Source organism: Ochotona princeps, chromosome 17, assembly GCF_030435755.1.
Source record: "Ochotona princeps isolate mOchPri1 chromosome 17, mOchPri1.hap1, whole genome shotgun sequence".
NCBI lineage: Eukaryota > Metazoa > Chordata > Mammalia > Lagomorpha > Ochotonidae > Ochotona > Ochotona princeps.
Window position 1 is genome coordinate 14852179 of NC_080848.1, and position 22111 is coordinate 14874289.

The 22111-nt window shown below is 54.8% G+C and overlaps 1 protein-coding gene and 1 pseudogene across 2 annotated transcripts in view; one reads left to right on the top strand and one right to left on the bottom strand.

The window, feature by feature from the left end:
* Positions 1-4175: 4175 nt before the first annotated feature.
* On the bottom strand, positions 4176-4259 carry LOC118759689 (U6 spliceosomal RNA; annotated as a pseudogene).
* A 2852-nt stretch (positions 4260-7111) lies between these two features.
* Positions 7112-22111, top strand: part of HDAC5 (histone deacetylase 5) — a 36806-nt gene continuing 21806 nt past the window's right edge. The window contains exons 1-3 of one of the 2 annotated variants that reach the window (XM_004597318.2): positions 7112-7271; positions 12282-12494; positions 20654-20722. In XM_004597318.2, the coding sequence (XP_004597375.1) occupies positions 12473-12494; positions 20654-20722 (91 nt within the window). In that variant the 5' untranslated portion in view covers positions 7112-7271; positions 12282-12472. Of the gene's footprint in view, positions 7272-12281; positions 12495-20464; positions 20723-22111 lie in introns of those variants that run through there. The other variant, XM_058676554.1, reaches the window with a different exon arrangement.

A 22111-nucleotide genomic window follows, 5' to 3' on the forward strand; every position in this document is an offset into this window, starting at 1 on the left:
ATCTCTCTTTTTCTCTCTCCTCTCTGTAAATCTACTTTTCCAATAAAAATAAATAAGTCTTTTTTTTTTTTTTAAATCAAGGTGTTAATCAGAGTAGAATGACTCCATGTTGTGAAAGCAGAAACTCTAGGATAGAATAAGAAGAGAGAGAGAGAGAGACTGGTGTGTGTGGGGCTGCGGGTGGGGTACGGAGAGAGAAGACTGCCTATATGGTATTCTTAGGATTATGTCTATTCTGTTCTAATATTAATTAGAAATTTAAAAAAACGAAATCCTGGAATCAATGTAAATATCAATAGGCAAAGGAATAAAGAAACTCCAGTGAGAAAACAACAGAATCCTGGGCAACCCTAATGGAGTTACTTGCTCCTAGCTTGGCCCAACCCTGGCTGTGCTGGGAATTTGGGGAATGAACTAGCAGGTAAGAAAATAAGAGATCACTTTTATGGTTTCTATATTTCTCTTCTTTTTCTCTTCCTCCCTTGATCTGCTTTTTTTTTTTTTTGATTATTTACTTTTTATTAGAAAGAGTTACAGAATAAGGGGGAAGAGACAGAAAGAGATCTTTCATGTACTGGTCTGAGAAAGCAGTCGAGGATGGCCCAAAGACTTGGGACCCTGCACCCGCGTGGGAAACCTGGAAGAAGCTCCAGGCTCCTGGCTTCGGTTTGGCGCAGCTCTGACCATTGCAGCCACTTGGGGAGTGCCTCCCTCCAGAAGATGGTGAAGAAGACTGAAATCAGTCAGCATGCCAAGTATGCTTGCTGCTGCAGCAAAACCAAGATGAAGCACATGCTGTGGGCATCTGGCACCATGGATCTGGCATGAAAACAGTGGCTAGTGCAGCCTGGACATGCAACAACCCTTCTACCATCAGAGTCAAGTCTGCAAGCAGAAGACTAAAAGAATTGAAAGTCCAGAACAGGCACTATCTGGAAACACCAGTAGCTTATAATAAATGGGCTAATATATATATATATATATATATGATTTATTTATTTTATTGGAAAGTCAGATATACAAAGAGGAGGAGAAACAGAGAGGAAGAGCTTCTGTGCAATGATTCACTCCCCAAGTGACTGCAATGGTTAGAGCTACGCCTATCTGAAGCCAGGAGCCTCTTCTGGGTCTCCCACACAGGTGCAGGGTTCCAATGCTTTGGCTGTCCTCAACTACTTTTCCAGGCCACAAGTAAGGAGCTGGATGGGAAGTAGAGCCACCGGAACACAAACTGGCACCCATATGGGATCCTGGCGCTGCAAGGCGAGGACTTTAACCACTAGGCTACCATGCTGAGTCCAGGAATGATTTGATTTTCCTCTGTATGTTTCTGATTCCCTTCTACCTCAAAAAAAATTTTTTTATGGAATTTATTTATTTTTACAAGAAAGCCAGATGTACAGAGAGAAGGAGGGACAGAAAGATTTTTCCATCTGCTGGTTTACTCCCCAAGTGGCTGCAACAGCCAGAGCTGAGCTGATCCAAAGTCAGAAGCGAGGAGCTTCTGGGTCTCCCACATGGGTGCCGAGTTCCAAGGCCTTGGGCCATCCTTGACTGCTTTCCCAGGCCACAAGCAGGGAACCGGATGGAAAGCAGGGCAGCTGGGATCCTGGTGCATGCGAGGTAAGGATTTAGTACTAAGTTATCGTTCTGGGCCCTCAAAATTTCTACAGTGAGAATTCATGCATGACTTTTTTATGGTAGAAAAATTAATTAACATATTAAGTGTTTTAAAAAGCCATTTGTGGGGGGTGGTAATAGGAATGAATTGTAAATGGATATTCCATTGTTGTGATGGAAATGTTCTACAGCTGGATGGTGGTGATTGAGCAACTTGATAAATGTATTAATGCGATTGAATTGTACATTTAAAATGGGGCACTTGTATGCTATATAAATTATACATCAATACAATTATTTATTTATTTATTTAAAAGATTTATTTATTTTATTACAAAGTCAGATATAAGGAGAGGAGGAGAGACAGAGAGGAAGATCTCCTGTCCGATGATTCACTCCCCAAGTGAGCTGCAATGTCTGGTGCTGCACCGATCCGAAGCCAGGAACCAGGAACCTCCTCTGGGTCTCCCACGTGGGTGCAGAGTCCCAAAGCTTTGGGCCATCCTCGACTGCTTTCCCAGGCCACAAGCAGGGAGCTGGATGGGAAGTGGAGCTGCCGGGATTAGAACCGGTGCCCATATGGGATCCCGGGGCGTTCAAGGCAAGGACTTTAGCTGCTAGGCCACGCTGCTGGGCCCAATAATATTATTTAAATGAAGTTTTAGCAAAAGCCTGTTACTGGGCTTTCTGCCACAGAGGCCAATCAACCTGATATACCTTTAGAAGCCCCCAAACAAATGAGACCTTGCCTTGCCTTTATAGTGTCTAAGTCTACTCTGTCTGGTTGTCCACTGTCCATGACCTCTGGGCCAGAAAGCCTTTTTGGAACCCCAGGGTCCACCCTTCCATCACAGAAGGGAAACTGGCTTAGAAAGGGTATTTGATTGGCAGAACTAGCCTGCTATATCCTGCTGGTTGTGGCTGGGCTGTGTTCGTGGGTCAGAAGCTGCCCATGGAGTAGGCTCCTTTACACCCTCTGTCTTCTGCCCATGTTCTCTGGGCAAACTCTACCCAGATTCTGGAAGAACCTGCAGACAGGTGAGATTTGACTGGTACCACCTTGCCTTCCTGCTTGATGCTAAGCAGGCAGGTGTGAAATTCAGCCAGTGCAGAATATCATGGGCCTCGCTTCCATCACGGGCCTCACATCATGGTGGGTGAGAAAGATACATGAGGGCCACTCCCAGACCTTCTGCTCACCTGCTGTTCGTGAACAAGAAGCCAATTGCAGAGGAAAGATTTTCTGGGGTGTGAGATCTACAACCAGGAGATGGACAGTTTTCTCATGTTCTCACTCGACACACACACACACACACACACACACACACACACTTTCTTTCTTTCTTTCTTTTTTTTTTAACGCCACGACAAATGCTGGCAGCTGCACTCAGAATAGTCTTTATTTTTAAACAAATTCACAGCTTGTGCTATGAGAGCCACGAGGCTAGCTTTCTCCAGGTTTGGCCAAGGCTGAGTGTCAGGACAGTGACCCAATCGCCAGGGCAACAGGGAGAAGGTGAGAGATCTGGGGAGGGACAGGGTTATGTCCAGGATTAGGTAAGGCTCTCGGGGATGGAATGGAATGACTGAGGCCCAGGCCTCCTTGTTTGTGGTTGTTTTAAGCTATAATTTCCAAGATAGAGTTAGCTGGCAGCGCTAGAAACAGTCTTCAGAAGTCATCCCATTGACAGGTGCACACATTGAGGCTCAGAGCTGTGGTGGCTTGGGTAAGGCCTTGTCTGCTGTTCTTCTCCCAATTATCTCAGACTGATACATGCCTGCTATGCTGGACACTGGTCTAAAACTGGTTTCAATCACCCTCAAGTCCAGAGGAGAGGATGAGACGAGGTTGTGTAATGTCGGGGGAAGGTGTGGAGAAAAGGGAAAGGAGAAAGAAAAAAATTTTAAAGTATTTATTTATTTAAAGTATTTATTTTTTTAATAATCATATATATATATATACATATATATATATATTATTACAAAGTCAGATATACTGAGAGGAGGAGAGACAGAGGGGAAGTGGAGCTGCCAGGATTAGAACCAGCGGCCATATGGGATCAAGGCGAGGACCTTAGCCACCAGGCCATGCTGCCGAGCCCTAAAGTATTTATTTTTATTAGGAAGGCAGAATTACAGAGAGAAAGAGAGATGAAGATCTTCCATCTGCTGTTTCACTCCCCAAATGGTTGCAACAGTTGGCTGGAGCTGAGCTGATCTGAAGCCAGGAGCCTGGAGCTTCCTCTGGGTTTCCCACATAGGTGCAGAGGTCCAAAGCTTTGGGCCATCCTCTGCTGCTTTTCAAGCCCACAAGCAGGGAGCTGGATGGGAAGTGGAGCATCCATGACACGTTCAACCATTGCCCATTGCTTGCAAGGTAAAGATTTAGCTAATTGAGCCATTGTGGAGGCCCCAGAAATTTTTTTTTTTAAAGATTTGTTTATTTATTTATTTTTATTGGAAAAGCAGATATACAGAGAGAAGACAAGACAGAGAGGAAGATCTTCTGTCCGATGGTTCACTCCCCAAGCGGCCGCAACGGCTGGAGCTGAGCCAATCCATGTCATCCTTGTGCAGGGGCCATGCTAATCTTCTCTGTATCGTTCCAATTTTAGTATATGTGCTGCCGAAGCGAGCACTGGAGCTGAGCCAATCCGAAGCCAGGAGCCTCTTCTGGGTCTCCCACACAGTTGCAGGGTTCCAAGACTTTGGGCATTCTCGACTGCTTTCCCAGGCCACAAGCAGGGAGCTGGATGGGAAGAGGAGCTGCTGGGATTAGATCCGGCACCCATATGAGAACCCAGAACGTTCAAGGTGAGGACTTTAGCTGCTAGGCTATTGAGTCAGGCCCCAGAAATTGTTTTTTCTTCCTTTCCTTCTCAGTGTCATCTTGTTGGACCATCCAGAAATGTCTTCAGCTGGAAGGAGGAACATCCAATCTAACCCTCTCATCACATAAACAAATAAGAGCCCAGAGAGAGGAATAGGCACTTGTCCATGGGCACACAGGCGGCCTTTGGCCAAGCCCAGGTATCCTGGAGGCAGGGTTCATTACATTCTACACAGCTCCTTCCTTACTGACCTCATTTTAGCTTTGAACCTGGGAGTGCATAGGTGGTTTGCCTTGAAATAGACTCTTTGTCTTGGGCTCCCAAGTTCATTGTAAAGAGCCCAAGGGCAAGTTGGGTCTGAGCTTTCTTAAGGAGTGAAGGTCCTGACCAAACTTTGAAGCCAGAACATAGGCTGAATGCTGTCACATGAGCCATCATGTATCCCATGTATCCGTCATTCACAGACCTAGGGAAGAAGTTCAAGTTCAGCTTCCCAGATAAGGAGACCAAGGTCCTGGGGGGAATGACTCATCCACAGGGTCGGAGCTGTCCAGACCCAGGTTTCCTCATCTCCCTACCTGTTTTCTTCCTTCTCCCCTCCTCCTCCCACGTTCTTCTCCCCTCCCCTCAATCTTCCCCTTCTTTATCCTCCTCCTCTTTTCTTTACTGTCCTCACAGTGCATAGCATTGTGCTGGTCTCATAACAGCATAGTCAATAAATTCTTGCTGAATGGAATAAATACAAGACGCCTTTGTGTACCAGACGCCTTTAGTAATTGATAAACACTTTAAAGAGAGCATATTGTCTTTGATAAATATCGAATGCATGCTTCTACTTATTGCTTGGGTTTGTCAGCTCAGCTCCTCCTCTGTCTGTATCACTTTTCTGCTTGGGGCCATACTGAGGCAGAACTGGATTCTATCCATCTCACCCATTCTGTGGGGTCCCCTAAGGATGGCTACACCGGGCACTAGAACTGTAGTCAAAGAATCCCATGGATCTGAAGATTTGCACCCAGGAGATGCTGGGGGTGAGAGTTGGGCAGGGGAAGGCACAGCTGAAGTGTATGCTCTGGCTCTCCCCTAGGCCTGACCAACCTTAGAAGCCACAGCCCTAGGGTGGGACAGAGGGGCTGTGGAGGAGGTGGGTGCTAGCTGTCCGCAGCTCAACAGTGACCACTGGGCAGGAGGAAGCTGCTCCACCTCCTTCCACAGGGCTGCCCCAGAGCACGGCCCAGCTCCAGGCTGCTGCTCACCACTCCCCATTGCCCTCCCAACCCCTTTCAAAGTCCAATGCCGGTGCCAACTGCCAGGCTGTGGCATAATTGCCTGATTATCTTCTACAATTGATTTCCTTCTTCCAAGAGGCCGAATTCACCACTAGTTCCTCAGGCTGGAGGTTCCCCATGCAGCCACTTGACACCTTCTGCATTTTCAGCCTGAATCGGGAAACTGAGGCAGGGGTTAAGGAGATGGTCCCTTAACCCCTGTTTCCACAGTGATGGTCCCCACCATAGGGACTTAGGAGACAATTGGTAAAGAATTTTCAGCTCCTTAAAACGAAAAGGATCCCACAGCCCCACACTTCCCACAGGTGCCCTCCCTGTCACGCGGTAGAGTATAGGCGCCATTTTGCTCTCACTGACCTGAGAACGGAGAGTGTCAAACCTCATTCAGATGTCACAGGGTAAATTTTCATGACTTTCAGGCCTCTTGGCTCCTGGGGGACTTGGAGTGAAGCTCTCAGTGACTTTCAAAGGGCCTTGAGTTCTGGTCTTTGGGTTTGGGGAGCAGGGAGACATGCGTGTGTGAACCCCAGTTCGTGCTTTAATGGACTCTGTAACTCTGGGCCATTATCTAACTTCTCTGAGCCAATTCCCTACTGGTAGACATTTAGGTTGTTTACAATATTTCACATCAATCGCTTTCCTTCTATGTGTATTTGGAACACAACCATGCTTATTTCCTTAGACTGGATTTTTTTTTGTCTGTGGAATTGCTGGCCCAGCGACACACTGGCTAGGTTTAATCACACTCGATGGTGTCCCAAGAGGAACACTAAAGTGGATGGCGCTCTAGTTGGGGACCTGGAGTTTTTCCCGGCTACTGTTGGGCGGGGTCTTCGGGAGGCCTGGGACCTCACCTCCACAGACTGGTCCTTCCAGGCAGGGCTCGTCTTCCCCTAGCGCCTGATCAACACCAACGCCTTGTGTGCGGTCAGGGCTGGTGGCTACTGTGTGAGCCAACCACTTCCAGCCTGATCACCTCAGCAGGGGTTTACGCGCGACCCTCCCTGCCCCTGAGAGTTCATCCCCGGTTCTCCTCCCCCACCGTGGGAGCGCGCCCCTAAGGGAGCAGCTTAGGCAGGCAGCGATTGCACCACCCAAGGTTTGAAAAGGAAGTCGAGGAAGGGCCTTAAGTCCCTGAGGTCGAGCCCCAGCAGCCAAACCCGCCCCTGCCACCACCACCCAGCCACCCAGACCATCCCTTCCTTCACCCCAACCCAGCTCTTTCCTGGGTGTTGGTCCTTTAAGAAGCTGTCACGGTGGCGCTGCTGGCCCCGCCTGGCGGGGAGGGCCGAGAGAGAGGAGGGGTTGGTGGTGGCAGTAGTCGGAGGAGGGGGGGTCTGATTCTATTTTTAGCTCCGGGTCGGGTCACGTGACGGGAGTGACGTCTCCGAATGTTGTTGTTGGTGGCGGCGGCGAGCGGAGCCGGAGGAGCCGCCGCAAAGATGGAGGAGCCGTCGAGTAGGCGCTGCCGTTGCTGCCGCCGCCGTTGCTGCCGCCACCGCCCGCGAAGCCGGAGCTCGATCCGCAGCGGGTGAGCGCGCCGCTCGGGCCCCGATCCCGTCTCCCACGGCCCGCGGGACGCGAGGCGACGTCCCCTCCTCCTGCCGTCGCTGCCCGCGGGCTCCCCACGCGCGCGGCGCTCCGCGCCCCCCTTCTTGCCTCCCCGCGCCCGGGTGCCAGCCGAAGGCCCCGCTTCCCACCGCGGAGCATCGCTCGCCGCGCTGCTGGGCTTCGGGGGTTGCTGCGCGCGCCCCTCCCCGGCCCTCCTGTGCAGGGGTGCCCGCCTTGCAGGTAAGGGAGGGGCCCTCCTTCCAGCGCCCCGCGCCCCCAGACGTCCCGGAGACAGGCAGGAGTGCGTGTTTGCCATCTCCCTGGCGTTGCACGTTGCGTTGCAGACCGACTGAGCCCTGCACCCGCGGATTCTGTGCAGACCCCCTCCTCGCCGGACACCCGTTTCTTGGTGCTTTGAGGTGAGGGGCGCTGCCCACCCACAGCGCTTCTCTCTGTGACTGAGAACGCATTCTTAATTTTACGCCCTTGACTTGGGTGCGTGAGGAGGGGAACCGCGGAGCCCCTCTTACTTCTCCCTCCCATTATTCTCACCCCTTCCTCCGTGAAGCGTCACTGCGTTTGTTTCCACCTTCTCTTGTCTGACACCCTGGAGCCAGGGAGAGACAGGGAGGTAGGAAATGAAATGCAGTCCCTCCCTTGCTTTTTGTCTGGGGTGGCTGCCCCCCACCTCACCTCCGGTTTTCATCCAGGATCTATGTGACATGGAGATGGGGGCAACAGCAGTGCCTTGGGAACTTGGAGGAGTCAGCTTCCCTACCCCACTTGTCCCTGGGGTCCTGGGGAGGATGAGAACTGGCTTGGTTTAAGTAATTAATCTGGGAGGGGGAGCAGATGGGAGAGATGGAGTGTTGCCTTTGGAAGAGATGATCACTCAGTACCCCTACCACTGGCCTTTTGAGATGCGGGGTGTCCCTAGCAGCAAAGGGTGGTAACTGCAGTTGCTCCTGGGAGGGGTGTGTGAAGGGGACCCCCTCCCCCATTCTGACAGTGACCACCACACTTCTGAAACCTGGAATTGGCTTTGGAGCCCAGGGGTGTTGGTGTTGTTGATGATGGTGGTGGTGGTGGCGATGGCAGCCCTGGTCATAGAGTTCAGCAAAGTCTACCTGGGAGAGGAAGCTGGTGGCCAATGCAAGGGACAAAAGGAGGCGGGGAGGGGAGATTAAGGAGTTTGGGCCAGAGAGGACCGCTGGTCAGGCTGCCTTGCAAGCCTGGAGCCTAGGACTGGGTCCTGAGGAGGAAGGGAGAGAAATTCTTGTGAGGCCCAGACCCCACCCCCCCAATCAATGATGGCTATGAAGATGCTGGCTTGGGCTGGGCTGGGAATGGGGAGCGAGCCATGTTGGGGCTGCCTGTTTGTTCATTCCAGTATTTCCTCCTTCTCCCTTTTGAGATGCGAGATCTTGATTTGCCTCCTCTCCTTTTCCTGAATCTTCTCTTTGCCCTCTCTCCACTTGGGCCTGGCTCGGAACTGCGCCTTGAGGAGGCAGGCCCAGGGGGCTCGGAGTTAGACGAGTGAGTCCCCAGTGTGTCCACCGGACCCTGGAAGTGTGTGCTCCCCAAGGGGCCAGAGCTGCAGAGCCCAGGAAGAGGCAGGCCAGCTTCTCCTTCTGTCCCAGTCTTTCTGCCTTGGAGGGGCGTCCACAGTATCCTGTGCCCCACCCACCCCCATGAGACAAAGGTTTGCTTTCTCTTTCCTGGGGGTGGCATCTTAGAGATGGGGGCTTGCAAAGGGGGCCTGGGACTGGAGTGGGGGGGGTCGTTTGCTTCTTGCTAGCCGAAGGGGGTGGTGATCAGCTAAAGGAGCCGGGGGTAGTGCGGTTGGTGCTGAAGTACCAGCTGCTCTTTAATCATTAATTCTTCCTACTCACATCCCTTTCAGGAGGGATGTCTGGAACGCGCCATCAGGCTCAGCCAGCCTGCGGGAGGACGTGCTCCTGGAGGGGGGGGTGAAGAGACGGGGGGGGGGGGGGGCGGTTCTTGGCATTTTTGGAGCAGTGTCGCCTGCTCATGAATGAAAACCTGATGCAGCCCGTGAGGCGGCCTATTGTAGCCGACTTCGGCTAATTCAACTTTCTCTGCCTTTCTTCTCCCCCACCTTGCTCACCCCAGCGACAGCCCCAGACCTATCTTGAATAGGGATCCTATTTGATTGTGCTGGGGAGAGGGTGTCATCCCACCTGAGGTTTTAGGGCAAGCAGACCCCTCTTCTGCCCTCTGCCTCCACCTCTTTCCTTGCTCCCCTCTTACCCCCCTTCGTCTTCTTCTTCTTCTTTTTTTTTTTTTTTTTTTTCTAGAAATAGCAGCCTCCTCCATCTGGCTTGTGCAGATGCCTGGAGCTGCGTCTGAGCAGACAAACAGAAATGGGCCGATTGCAAAAATGAATTTGTCAGCCCAGAGCCTTTTTTTTTTTTCTTCTCTGATGTCCTTCCCTTCTCCTTAGTTGTGGGCCTGGACTGCCAAGTCCGTCCCCCTGCATGGCTTGGTGGGCAGTGAAAAAGTTCATGGAGGTTAGGGCAAGGGGGTCTGCTGAGGCTACCCATCAGGAAGCGGCCGGGTTGGGAAGTCCTTAGCTAAGTCTTGGCGTGTGCTATCTGGGCTCGTAGCTTTTGGGCAAAGTTGCTGGAGCAAGTGAATCCATCTGCCACTCGCCTGGCTTGGTATAGATTGCTTGCCTCTGCTCCTGGGGCCTGGGAGTGCAGGACCTTGGCCTGCCGTGAGGAAGGTGCAGGCTGCTGTGTGGGGAGCAGGTGGCATGGGGGCGGAATCTGAGTTCCAGAGGGGCCCTTCATGGGACACCTGACTCAGATCTGGGAATTTGGAGGGAATCCTCAAGGACAGCATCCTTGTAAGGCGGGTTTGGAGGTGAGTACAGGTCTGTCCAGAGGAGAGAGTTATCCACTGCGGGGAGGGTGACAGGGTCCTGGGGTTCTGCCTATCCTGGGATGTTAGGGAAGTTGCCACTCCCTGGCTTGGCCTCCCAAGTGCTGGGCCTCACTGCCCACTAGTGAGACCCTCGTTTCCCCAGAGTCAGCAGGTTTCCTCGGCAGAGGCGGGAACAAAGAGCTCAGGTTTTAAACATCAGCCTGCCCTCTTTTCCCCTCCAGGCCCCACCCTAGACAAGAATCTGCGCCTGTCCTGATCTGGCCATGAAGGCTGCTTTGTTTCCTGGGAGGCCAGCTTGGCCGGTGGCTCTTGTTCTCTGGGGAGCCTTGGTGGGGGGTTGCTGGCAGTCTTGGATGTCTGGGCCCCAAGGGACCCATTGGATCTCACAGGGTGGTTGTGGGGGGGGGGGGGCAGGAGCAAAAACTCACCCTAGCCTGTTGTGAGCCTCAGGAACTGTCCCTTCTCTCCTGCTTTATCCGGAGAGGTTGGAAGGGAAGTGGGGGAAGGGTGGGAGCCAAGCTCTGTCCCTTCGGAGCCCCCTGACACCAAGGATATGGGCTGTGTTTCTGGGGCTGCTGGGAATCGTGGGAATTTCTGAACCTGTGTTCCCCAGCCCACGGGAAAGGGTGTGAGCGGCACTGGGTGCCAGCGCTGGTGTGGGCACGGGCAAAGAGATTGCCTGCCCACGCGGGCCCTGCCAGGGCATCGGCAGCCCCACCTGCCACATTCCTGAGCTTGGCCCCAAGCCTGTGCACGGTTTTCTTTGTCCTTACCCCACACCTGGGCCCATCCACAGTGCAGTGTGCAGCCCCTTTAGCTCTGGCCCTCCACCCCCAGGGCACCTTCTTACAGCCACAGCGTCCCAGCCCCGGGGGTGAGGGCAGAGGGTAGCTGGCTCCAGGATTTCTTCAGGTACTTGTGCCATACCATGACTGACTTCTAGGCTGTGGGGCCTCTGCCTGGACCCCAGTCCTGGGAACCCTGGGAACCTAGGACGAGGGTGTGTGGCTCACTAAAAATCAGTTCCGCCAGCAGGCTATGCTGAGTGTCTGTTCCAGCCTTGGGGAGCAGAGCTAGGACTTAACCACCAGGCAGCTCTGCTCATTCCCTGCTACCTCACTCTCTCATTGGATGTTGGAGAACTTGCCTGCATTTTGGAAGCAAATTAGTGAGATCAAGTCTGGAGTGGATTGTGGGCTGCTTAGGGCTGGGTCCAGGTGGGTACATGCATAGTGTCTGAGGCTTAAAAAAATGGACAGAGCTGAGGCGGCGGGGGGCTGCAGGAGTGGCATGGGTTGGCAAGCCCACAACCCTGTACTTACGCTCTCTGTTTCTACATTAACCTCACTCACTGTTGGGTCATTGGGTGCCTTTGTTGAAGCTGGAAGAAGATGTCCCTTGTTGGGAAGGGGGCTTGACTTGTGGCAGGCTTTCGTCTCAAGCTGGATTTCATGGCTGTGTAGGCCAGGCCTTCTTGTGCAGGTGAATGGGGCCCTGAGCTTGGGCTCTGGGGCATGCAGGCTGCAAGTGCTGGATCTTGCATATCTCTGATTTTCCCAGTTCCTGGAAACAAACACTTTTGCCCTGAGTCCATGTTGAATGGGGGTGGGGAGGGACCAAGGCCAAAGGCAGGAGTTGTGGAGTCTGGTGGCACAAGGGTCAGGAAGCCGGAAGAAGCTGACTCTTGCCAGCTTAGGCTGCTGGGGGTGGGATGCTGGACTCCAGTCTGTCACCTGCTGCAAGGGCCTCCAGCTGAGCCCCACAGCTGCCTGCTGCCACAGAGGGCCATTGGAAATGTAGTGTTTTGTCCCTCAGTGTACCCCTGGTCCCACAGCAGGCTCCCTTGGGAAGCTGTCCAGTCTCCCTGCCTGGCCATGGACACTGTCACTTGAAAAAGACTTGGTTTGGGTGTGGCCACCATGGCCATTGCCTCTCGGGGCCCAGGAGCCCCTGCAATTAGGAAGCCTGGGCAGATGTGCCTTCCCTCCTGTCCCCGGGTATGTACATGGACCAGCTCCAAGGTCTCCTGTGATTCTCAGATGCCTGAGTTGGGGACCTCTAACCCTGCTCCGTTTCTCCCCAGGGTTGCCGTTCTGAGTGCCTGACTGCCTCGCCCCGAAGGATGGCCTCGGATGGGCATTAGAGGCACGACGGCCCCGGGCTCCCGTCCCGTCCATCTGTCTGTTATCGTCTGTCTCTCTTGACATCACCGCAGCTCCATCCCCTCCCGTCTCCCAGCCCCCAACGCCAGCTTGCTGCGGGGCCCCAGCCGGCATGAACTCTCCCAGCGAGTCGGGTAAGAGCAGTGGGGAAGGTGGAGGAGAGTTTCCTGGGTTCCTTCAGATGCAACAGGGATAATGGGTGTCCTGCACAGGCCTGCGGATGCTCAGTGCCTGAGCAGTCAGGGACCAAGGGGTCAGGGGTGGAGAAATGATACAAGCAAACAGCATACCAGGAGATCAGCCTTGGAACTGGTGGCCCTGGGAGGGTGTAGGTATGACTGCTGCATGCCCCACCCTCCATTTGGGGGCTTGGAGCCAGCTCTGCCCTGCCCAGTTAGCCAAGGCAAATAGGCCTGAGGGGGGAAGTGCAATCCTGGAACTGTCTGGGGGGGTGTTCTAGGATGATGGCAGAGCATAGCTAAGCATCCAGCTTCCCTTTTGCAGTGGTGGCTTCTTTCTTGGTGAATCTGTTTTTTTCTGTATTCTCAGGTTAATCTTAGTAGAGCTTTGCAGGGACCCTGGCATTCATCTCTGTCCCTGGGCATATGGCATTGGGGTGTGACATCGGGGTGCAGGGTGGCCCTTTACAGACCCTCCTCTGAGACCAGGTAAACTGTCTCTCTTCCTCCTGGATCTGGGACACAGCAAATTCCTAATTTGGGGTCTTTGGGCTGTGAGATTTGCCATTCCCCTCTGCTCCTGGGACCCTGTCCAGTGGCGCCGCAAATAATCTGTGGGTGTGACCCCCAAGCAACTCTATGGGAGGCTGGCTCTGGACATGTGTCCCTGGGGACGTGTCCGAGCTGCCCAAGTGGACCCTCAGGAGTTTCTTAGGAGGGTCATGGGTCAGTGTGGTCAGCGTAATGACTGCCTTCTCTCTCTGACTGTCTCCTTCTGCACGGTGGAAGGAGGCAGAGTCCATCTTGCTCAACTTGAACCCTCCACAGCCTATCCCATCCCCCATGTCTTTTTCCATAGGGGCAGATGGCTGTTTGCCCATCTACATTTGGAAGACAGGGGATCAGGGCCTGGGTGGGAACCCTGCCCATGGGAGGGCAATGCGAGTGGTGTCAGGGAGGCACCCAGGTGCCCTCCCCTTTGTTCCCCATGGTCTTCACTGCAGGCCCATGCCAGGCAGGTTGGCCAGCTCTGACTTTCTGCCTTCTCCTCTTAGGCTGGCTTGGGAAAGAGATAGAAGGTTCCTGGGGTGGGGGCGATTGTCATTTCCTAGCCCCTCATCTCAGGTGGACACTCCCCATCTCAGCTGGACACTCCCTGGGACCAGGCCATATGTCTGGCCAGCCACTCCTTTCTTCTGAATGAGCATACTGATCCCTCTCTAGTCCCTGCTTCACCCTGCGGCTGAAGTCTGACCCTTGGCAAAGGGCATGAAAGTGGCCCATAGACCTCTGCTGGTGACTGGGGCAGGATGTTTCCTAGTATGAGGTTTTGTTCCCTCATAGTGAAAGGTGACAGTCACCAACTTGGGATGGAGATCTGGCTGACTTTCCAGATACTGGTAGGCTGAGTTCCCCTGGCAGCTCCTCTGTCCCAGCTGGCAGAGGTGCAACACAGATGCAGGTGCCCCCTGAAGCAGGAGGCAGACTGCTCAGGAGCTAGAGGCTGCCTGCCCACCCGTGGCATTCATCCTGGCTGGCTTTCCAGCTACCCCCAGCAGGGGGAGATGCTGTCTGCTCAGTGTTTCTGAGGGAGGGTGAGGAGGGGTGGCCTTAGAAGCCAGGTCATTGCTTGGGGATGTCTCATGTGAAGTGCTTCTCCTAGCATTTTCCTAGGGACTGTTTCTTCCAGCTGTCAGGGGCCAGGGAGGCAACCCACTTCCACACAGCTCTTCCTCTTGGAGGGGTCCCGCACCAGCCATGCTCCTGAGCTCAGGCTGACATCAGGTATGGGGCTGTGAAATACCTAGCACCTGGCAGATGTCTGCAAACTGGTGTGCCTTGGCGCTCCCTGGAAGTAAGATGAAACCACGGTTTGGAGCCAGAGCATGTGGGTGTCCACTTCTCTATGGACACCCTACAGAAAGTCCCAGGAGGGAAGGTCTGGGGCAGGGATGGAAGCAGGAGTGATGGGAGTGCTGGGTCCAGGACCCAGGGGGCACTGCCCGCTTTCCCTCTGCTTCCTGGATTATCCGTAGGGCTTGCCTTGGAGCCAGAGTAGCAGGCTGGGCAGGCGCAGAGGTCGCCTGTTTCCCCAGCATTGTCCTTGCCAAATGTCACCAGCAAGCTGGTCTCTAGGGGAAGAGATACAGTGGGGGGAGGCCCAGCCCTGCCCGTTCAGGTCTTTTTTTTTTTTTAAGATTTATTTATTTTATTGGAAAAGCAGATGTACAGAGAGGAAGAGAGACAGAGAGGAAGATCTTCCGCTCGATGATTCACTCCCCAAGTGAGTGCAACGGCCGGTGCTGTACCAATCCGAAGCCAGGAGCCAGGAACTTCTTTCCGGGTCTCCCACAAGGGTGCAGGGTGCAGGGTCCCAAGGCTTTGGGCCTTCCTTGACTGCTTTCCCAGGCCACAAGCAGGGAGCTGGATGGGAAGTGGAGCTGCGGGATTAGAACCGGAGCCCATATGGGTTCCCGGGCTCGTTCAAGGCGAGGACCTTAACCATTACGCTATCACGCCGGGCCCATTCAGGTCTTTTTAAAAAAAAGATTTGTTTATCTATGTTTTTTGGAAAGGCAGATTTAGAGAGAGAAGAAGCGATAAAGATCTTCCATGTGCTGGTTTACTTCCCAAGTGGCCGCAACAGCTGGAACTGAGCCAATCTGAAGCCAGGGGCCAGGAATCACTTCCAGGGTTCCCACACTGGTGCAGGGTCCCAAGGCTTTGGGCTGTCCTTGACTGCTTTTCCAGGCCACAAACAGGGAGCTGGATGGGAAGTAGAGCAGGCAGGACACAATGAACCGGTGCCTATATGGAATCCCGGTGATTGCAAGGCGAGGATTTAGCCACTAGACCACCATGCTGGGCTGCAGTTGAGGTCTGAAAGAGGGAGAGCTCCTGCTAGATGTGTCCAATACAAACTGAGCCTTTGGCTTCTGGAGACCCCCCCACCTGCCTTCTGCCCTCAGGGCTGGGCTGCATGCAGCATTGGATGCCATTTACCTCTGCCATCCTGGGTCTAGGAACAGAGGGGTGGACGGGGCTGTGCCTTTGGTGGCCTCTCTGAACTCCACCACCTTCTCAGGCACAAGAGAACTGAAGCCATGTTTATTTTTCTGGAACTGAGGAAGTCCGCATGTTCTGCTTAGTGGGCTTAGATGGCTGACTGAAGCTGCCCTGGGACCCAAAATCTGATCACCAGGTGCCATTGGCCCAAGCAGAGTGGGAGAAGGAGGGGAGCGGAGAGCGAGGCCCTCCGAGTGAACCAGTCTGGGTAGCCACCAGGCTGGCGTGGGAGGGAGGCGCACTGCCTGACCACGCCTGCCTGCGCGGCACCTCCCAGCACCCTCTCCACTTTCTCTTCTTCCCTTTCCCAGGAGGGAGGGCCCTCAACCCTCCTCTCTGGGTGACTAAAGAAACTGGGGCATGGGCGTGGGGTGGAGCCAGGAACCTCAGCGTCCTGTCTCCCAGCCTCAGGCTGTGCCTCTGGGGGAAGAAAGTGGGTCACTGCCAGCAGGGGCAGGGGTCTGGGAAGTGCCCCCTGGCCTCTCCTTTCTCGCTTCAGATGCTCCTGGCACACCTTGTGCTTGCTACAGATTGGGGTCCACTGGCTCTCCTCTGCCCTGCTTGCCTGTCATAAAGGAATGAAGTGATTGGAGGAGGCAGGGACAGCCCTGAAGGGCTGCGGGAAATGCCAGGAAAGGAATTCATACTTTTTCTTGGTTTGACTTCCAGCAGCAAGCATGGATCCTGGCCCATGGCAACTTGTAGCCCTTGCTGACCAGCTGAGTTGAGAGGCAAGGAGAGAGCTAGAGTGAAGGCAGGGTACGTCTGCCCCAGGCCCAGAGGCAGCTGGCATTTCACTCTGCCCTTGGGGTGCTCCTGGGCTAACTCTTTGTTTTTGACAAATTTAATTAATCTATTTTCATCTGCTTGAAAGGCAGAGAGATGACCCATCCTCTGGTTCACTCTAAATGTCCACAACAGCTAGGCCTGGGTCAGGCTGAAGTCGGGAACTAGGAACTCCATCCAAGTTTCCCACTGGAGGCATCTTCCACTGCCTTAGAAGATGCATTGGGCCCAGTGGGGTGGCCTAGTGACTAAAGTCCTCACCTTGCATGTTCTGGGATCCCATATGGGTGCCAGTTTATATCCCAGCTGCTCCACTTCCCATCCAGCTCCCTGCCAGGCCTGGGGAAGCAGTGAAGGATGGCCTAAAGCCTTGGGACCCTATACCCACATGGGAGACCCAGAAGAAACTCCTGGCTTCTGGCTTCGGATCAACTCAGCTCCAGCCATTGTGGCCACTCGGGGACTGAATCAGCAGACAGAAGATCTTTCTCTGTCTTTCTGTCTGTAAATCTGACTTTCCAATAAAACAATGATAATAATAAATCTTGGAGAAAAAAAGAAGATGCATCAAGGAAACTGAGTGGCTGGGACTTCAGTTTGGGGTGTGGGTGTTGCAAGCAGCAGCCTAACCCGGCTTTCAGCTTTTTGACTGTGCACAAAGCAGAACTTGCTCTCTCAACCTTTCAGTTTGGGCCCCACCCCAGTCTTTTCAGCCCAGGAAATGGGAGCTTGGAAGAACTTAAAAAGCCCACATTGGGAGGTCAGAGTGTGACCTCTGCGGCAGGGGTGGGGACTGAGTTGGGGTGGGGGTGGTGAAGCCCCTGCCACCTGATGAGGATGTGTTTGGTGGGTGCTGCCCAAGGTGCGTGGCTGACCCCGGGAAGAGCTGGACAGGTAGGGGTGGGGACAATGAGAACTCCTAAAGAAAGAGAGAGGCTGTGGCAGGAAGTCCTGGGGTTAGCTGTTGGGTGGACTTTGTTGCATCACTAGAATCAGAGTAAAAAAAAAAAAAAAAGAAAAAAAGAAAAGCTACTTTGTCATCCCTACCCCTCAGTCCCACGCCCTGTTCAGGCTTCCTCTCTTATGCCCCTCAGGGATTCTGGGAATTGCACTGGGGATTGGCTGCATCTGACGCTTCACTTGCCACCTCACAAAGCCACTGGCCCTGGGAGCTGGCCTTGGTGTCCCACCTCCAGTGACTGCTCAGTGGTGCCCGTTAGCTGGGTGCCCCCGAGTTTCCTAAGTAGGGAGTCCACTCTGCGAGGTTCTGCGGCCGATAGCTGAGTCCTCCTCTCCACATCTGGACTCTGCTGCCATGCTCTCGTGAGCCCAGGGCAGGTAGGAGGAGCCTGGACAGGGCCAGCCAGCCTGTCTGGTTGCTCCCAGCGGGCAGAGGTGGAGTCCTGGCTGGAAGTGGCCGGCGCCCCTGGCTCTCTGGGTTCCTTGGCACCCCTCAGTGGGGATCTTAGCTTCCCTTCCCCTAGGAAGTCCTGCTTGGCCAAGATGAGGTGGGAGTGGCAGCTGGGGGGTAGAAAGAAGGTCCATGGACGTGTCCATCAGGCACAGCTCCTGGGAGACTACTGCACCCCCTCAGCATGCCAGGATCTGCTTGGCTGACAAGCTGAAGCTCCCTAGTGGGTTTCTGGTACCCCCCCACCCCTGTAGGCATCCCAGCAACATACTCATCTTGCCAGTTTATGGCCTTGGCAAGCTGGTCTTCTACAATCTCCACTCTCTGTGGGAGGCTCCTCTGCCATCCCTGGATGGGGAGATGGGCTCCAGGAGCTGCAGCCACCATGTCCTTGGTTGGCCAGCTCCTTCCAGGCTCTTGACAGGAGAGTGAGGTCATTCGGTGCAGAGAGAGGACAGGTGTCCCTGGCTCCATGCCTGGAGTAGGGGGCAAGGAGGGGCCGGCAGGGGGCTCCAAAATAGCAACTGTGACATCAGGAAGGGGGGGGAATGTAGACCCAGGAATAACCAAGCTATTAAAAGGCTCCAGTGAGGTCAGGAGGCCAAGTGGGAACTCTGTACCAGTGGGAGGCATAGGCTGGGGAGAAGAGGCAGAGCAGAAGTGCAGTGGGCAGGCAGGCAGTACCAAGCCCCAGGGTCCCAGCAGGCTCCAAGGGTGCTAGAGAGAGCCTGGATGCAGATAATTCTTTGTTCTTCCAGCCTCAAGTCTGTTCCTGCTTGGGCCTGGGAGTCCTTGTATCTGTTAACGGAAGCCTAGGGCTGGCTTCACGCATTCCCTTGCATGAGAAGCAATGTAGTATAGTGGTTGGAGTTCAGTGTTGTTGTTGTTGTTTTAAGACTTATTTATTTATTTTTAAAGATTTATTTACTTATTGGAAAGTCAGATATACAGCGAGGAGAAGAGACAAAGAGGAAAATTCTCCTTCCATTGATTCACTCCCCAAGTGGCCGCAATGACTGGAGCTGAGCCAATCTGAAGCCAGGAGCGCCCTCTGGGTCTCCCATGCGGGGTGCAGGGTCCCAAGATTTTGGGCCATCCTCAACTGCCATCCAGGCCATGAGCAGGGAGCTGGATGGGAAGCAGGGCTGCCGGGATTAGAGCCAGTGCTCACATGGGATCCTGGGGTGCAAGGCAAGGACTTTAGACACCAGGCTACTGCGCCAAGCCCAGGATTTATTTATTTTCATTGGACAGGCAGATTTATAGAAAGAAGGAGAGACAAAGAGAAAGATCTTCCATCCCCTGGCTCAGTCCCCAAATGACTGCAATGGCCAGAGCTGAGTTATCCAAAGCCAGAAGCTAGGAGCTTCCTCTTGGTCTCCCATGCAAATGCAGGGCCCAAGCACTTGGGTTATTCTCGTCTGCTTTCCCAGGCACATTAGCAGGGAGCTGGATCATAGGTGGAACAACCTGAACTAGAACCAGTGCCCATGTGGGATGCCAGTGCAAAAGGCGGAATCTAACCCTAGAGCTCAGTTCTCAGCACCAGATACCCTAGCCCTCTGTGTGTGTGAGCAGCTATGTGACCTCAGTGGGTAACTTCATTGCTCTAGGCCTCAGTTTCCCAACGTGTCCCCAACTTCCAAGGTCATCGTGCAGGATCAATGAGTGAGACGACGTAGGTGATGCTCCCAACATTGCATGTGGTGGATTGCCAGGGAAGTTTGTTGTTCTCTGAAAACAGGCTGCTGCTCCCTGGTCCCCTGTCTCCTTGCCCCGTCTGGGCTGAAGCCTGCCCAGGGACCAGGCTGCCTGCCCCTTGGAAAGCAGCTCTGGAGACCCACACTGCAGAAAGGATGGGAACCATTGAGCCTCTGCTGAGGAGGGGTCTACCTGCTGATGGAGGGCATGGGGAGGCACCTCCCTCCTCCGTGGGAGGGTGAACCCCCGTGCAGCTCTTATGAGAGCTCCATGCAAGGTGCAAGGTTAGGCCAAGGGGTCGGGTGTTCCCCGCCGTCTCCCGATTCCTTCACCTGCTCATGGATGGCAGGAGAGGAGACAGGATCCAGTCTGGCTTCTTGGTCAAGCCCCTTGCTTGCCAAGAGTAGCAGCCGGAGCTGCTCCTAGACGACGCCTGAGTACCCTGGCCTGTGCCCTCCCTCGGCCCAGCCTCTGGCCACCCAGCTCTGTGGCCTTGGCCCTGAGTGCCGGCCCATCCCCCTCTCCTGGCGCTTCCTCCTGGGGTGGAACGCGCCTCCCCCATGGGGCCTCCGCCAGGCCGGGCTCCTGGCAGCGGGCCGGCGGCTCCCTGAGCATGCTCCACCTATTTATAGACAGGGCCCTCCCCCAACTGCTATTTCAGTCTCCTGCCAGCTGCCGGCGGCTCATTCGGGAAGGAGGAGCAGGGAGCCAGGCCCAGAGCTGTCACCCGGAGCTGGGAGGGAACACACAGAGCCCGCCTGCCCGCCTGCCCGCCGAGCTCCCCTTCCTGTCCCCTGAGTGCCCGGCCAGACCCCAGCTCCTGGGAACGGAGGCCGGGCCAGTGGCCGGTGCCCCTCTGGGGTGAGCTGGACTGCAGCTCCAGGACCTCTGGGCCCTTCCTGCTTCTGCTGCAGGCAGGAGCGCCTGGCCCGGATGAAGCGCCTCCCCGCAGAGCGGGTACCGGCTGCTGCTGCTGCTGCTGCAGCGGCCTGAGGGAGCCCAGGAGCAGTGTGGACTGTACCGGCACCTTCCCCCAAGCCGGTTCCCCGCCTCAGGCGGCCCCTCCCTGGCATGTTGCTGGTGCCCAAGGCGCAGGGGCTGGTGGAGATGTTGCAGACCATCTATGAGACAGAATCCTGTTTCTCGGCAGATGGCACATCAGGCCGGGAACCACCCTTGGAGATTTTGCCGCGGACTTTGCACAGCATCCCGGTGGCAGGTAAGTGCTTTAGTGTCCCTGCCCACCCTTTACTGTTGGGCATCCTGGTCCCTGGGGCTGAGCACGCTGCTCTGAGCCCTGCCCAGATGGGATCCTGCTTCAGGCTTCCTCCAGGGTGTCTCATCATCCGTGGGGCTCTGGGTGGGGGCCAAGGGAGACTGTGTTCACAGGTGGGCTTCCCTTCCCATGCCTCAGAGTCTGCCTTCCCCTGAGCCTCTCAGCTGCACCCTGCCAGTTACCTTGGCTTCCAACAGGGTCTGTCCCAGCCGCTGGGGGCAGGGGGTTACTCGAGGATCCTGGCCTAGTTGGCACCAGGGTCAGAGGGGAGGAAATGGGTCAGGGACCTTCCTGTTCCCCGTTTTTGGGCAAGGGCAGAAGCTGAAGCTGGGGTGTCCACAGGGATCAAAGTGATCCCAGCTGCCTTGACTTGTTCTTGGAGGGGCTGGAGGATTGAGTGCAGTGACTTTAGTCAGTCCCCAGACGGGGTCTTGTGAGGGTCGAACCCTGGTGGAGGAGGTTCCATGCAGTTGTGGGAAAGCTGGCTGCCACAGCTCTTGGCTCCCCCATATCTCCCTTCTTCCTGGGCCTTGGAGATGCAGAGGAGAGGTGTTACTCTGGCTCTAATGGCCTTCAAGACCTCCCTTAGCCCTGGGTTGAGGATGCCCCTTTGCTAGCAGTGATGCTTTTAGCCCTGGGTTGGGGGTGGGGTTCCCAGAGCTGGGCCACTCCTGTCCTCACTCCCAGGAACCTGTTGGCACCATCAGGCCTTCCTGGCACAGCCTTCCCACCAGGCCGGCACTACAAGATGCTTCCTCCAGGGAGGGGCCTCCTGGATCTGTGCCCACTTGGCCCCTCCTGGCAGTGGCTTGGCACTCAAGTGTGTGTGTGTCTGTGTGTGTGTGTTTGCACGCATACACACGTGCATATATATCCTTGCCTCTGGATGCAGGGGAGTCAATCCCAAACTTCAAATTCGAAGGTGGGAAGTGTGCGCTGCTGCGAGTTCCTGGGGCTTGCTTGGCTCAGGGCTATGAAGGGATAAGGTTACAATGCGACTGGGATGTGTCAGAGGACGAATGTTTGGGGAAGGTTTGGAAAATCCTTGGACCATGTCCTGCCATCTGCCTGGGCAGGGATACCCAAGCAGCGTCCTAGTGTGGGGGCATGGCCTAGAGACCAGCCCTGCAGGGTACTGCGTGGGCCCCTTCGACATGGGACAGTATCCACAGAGGCACTGGCTCCCGCCCAAGTCTAGTTGAATCTACAGCTCAAACTGAAGATGCTTCCAGCCTGTGCGACCCAAGGTGGTCTCTTGCAAAGCAAGGGAAGGCCATGCTGAGTGTCTGCTGGGAGCACCCCTACCCTGAGGCTTCTCGGCTAGACCATCCC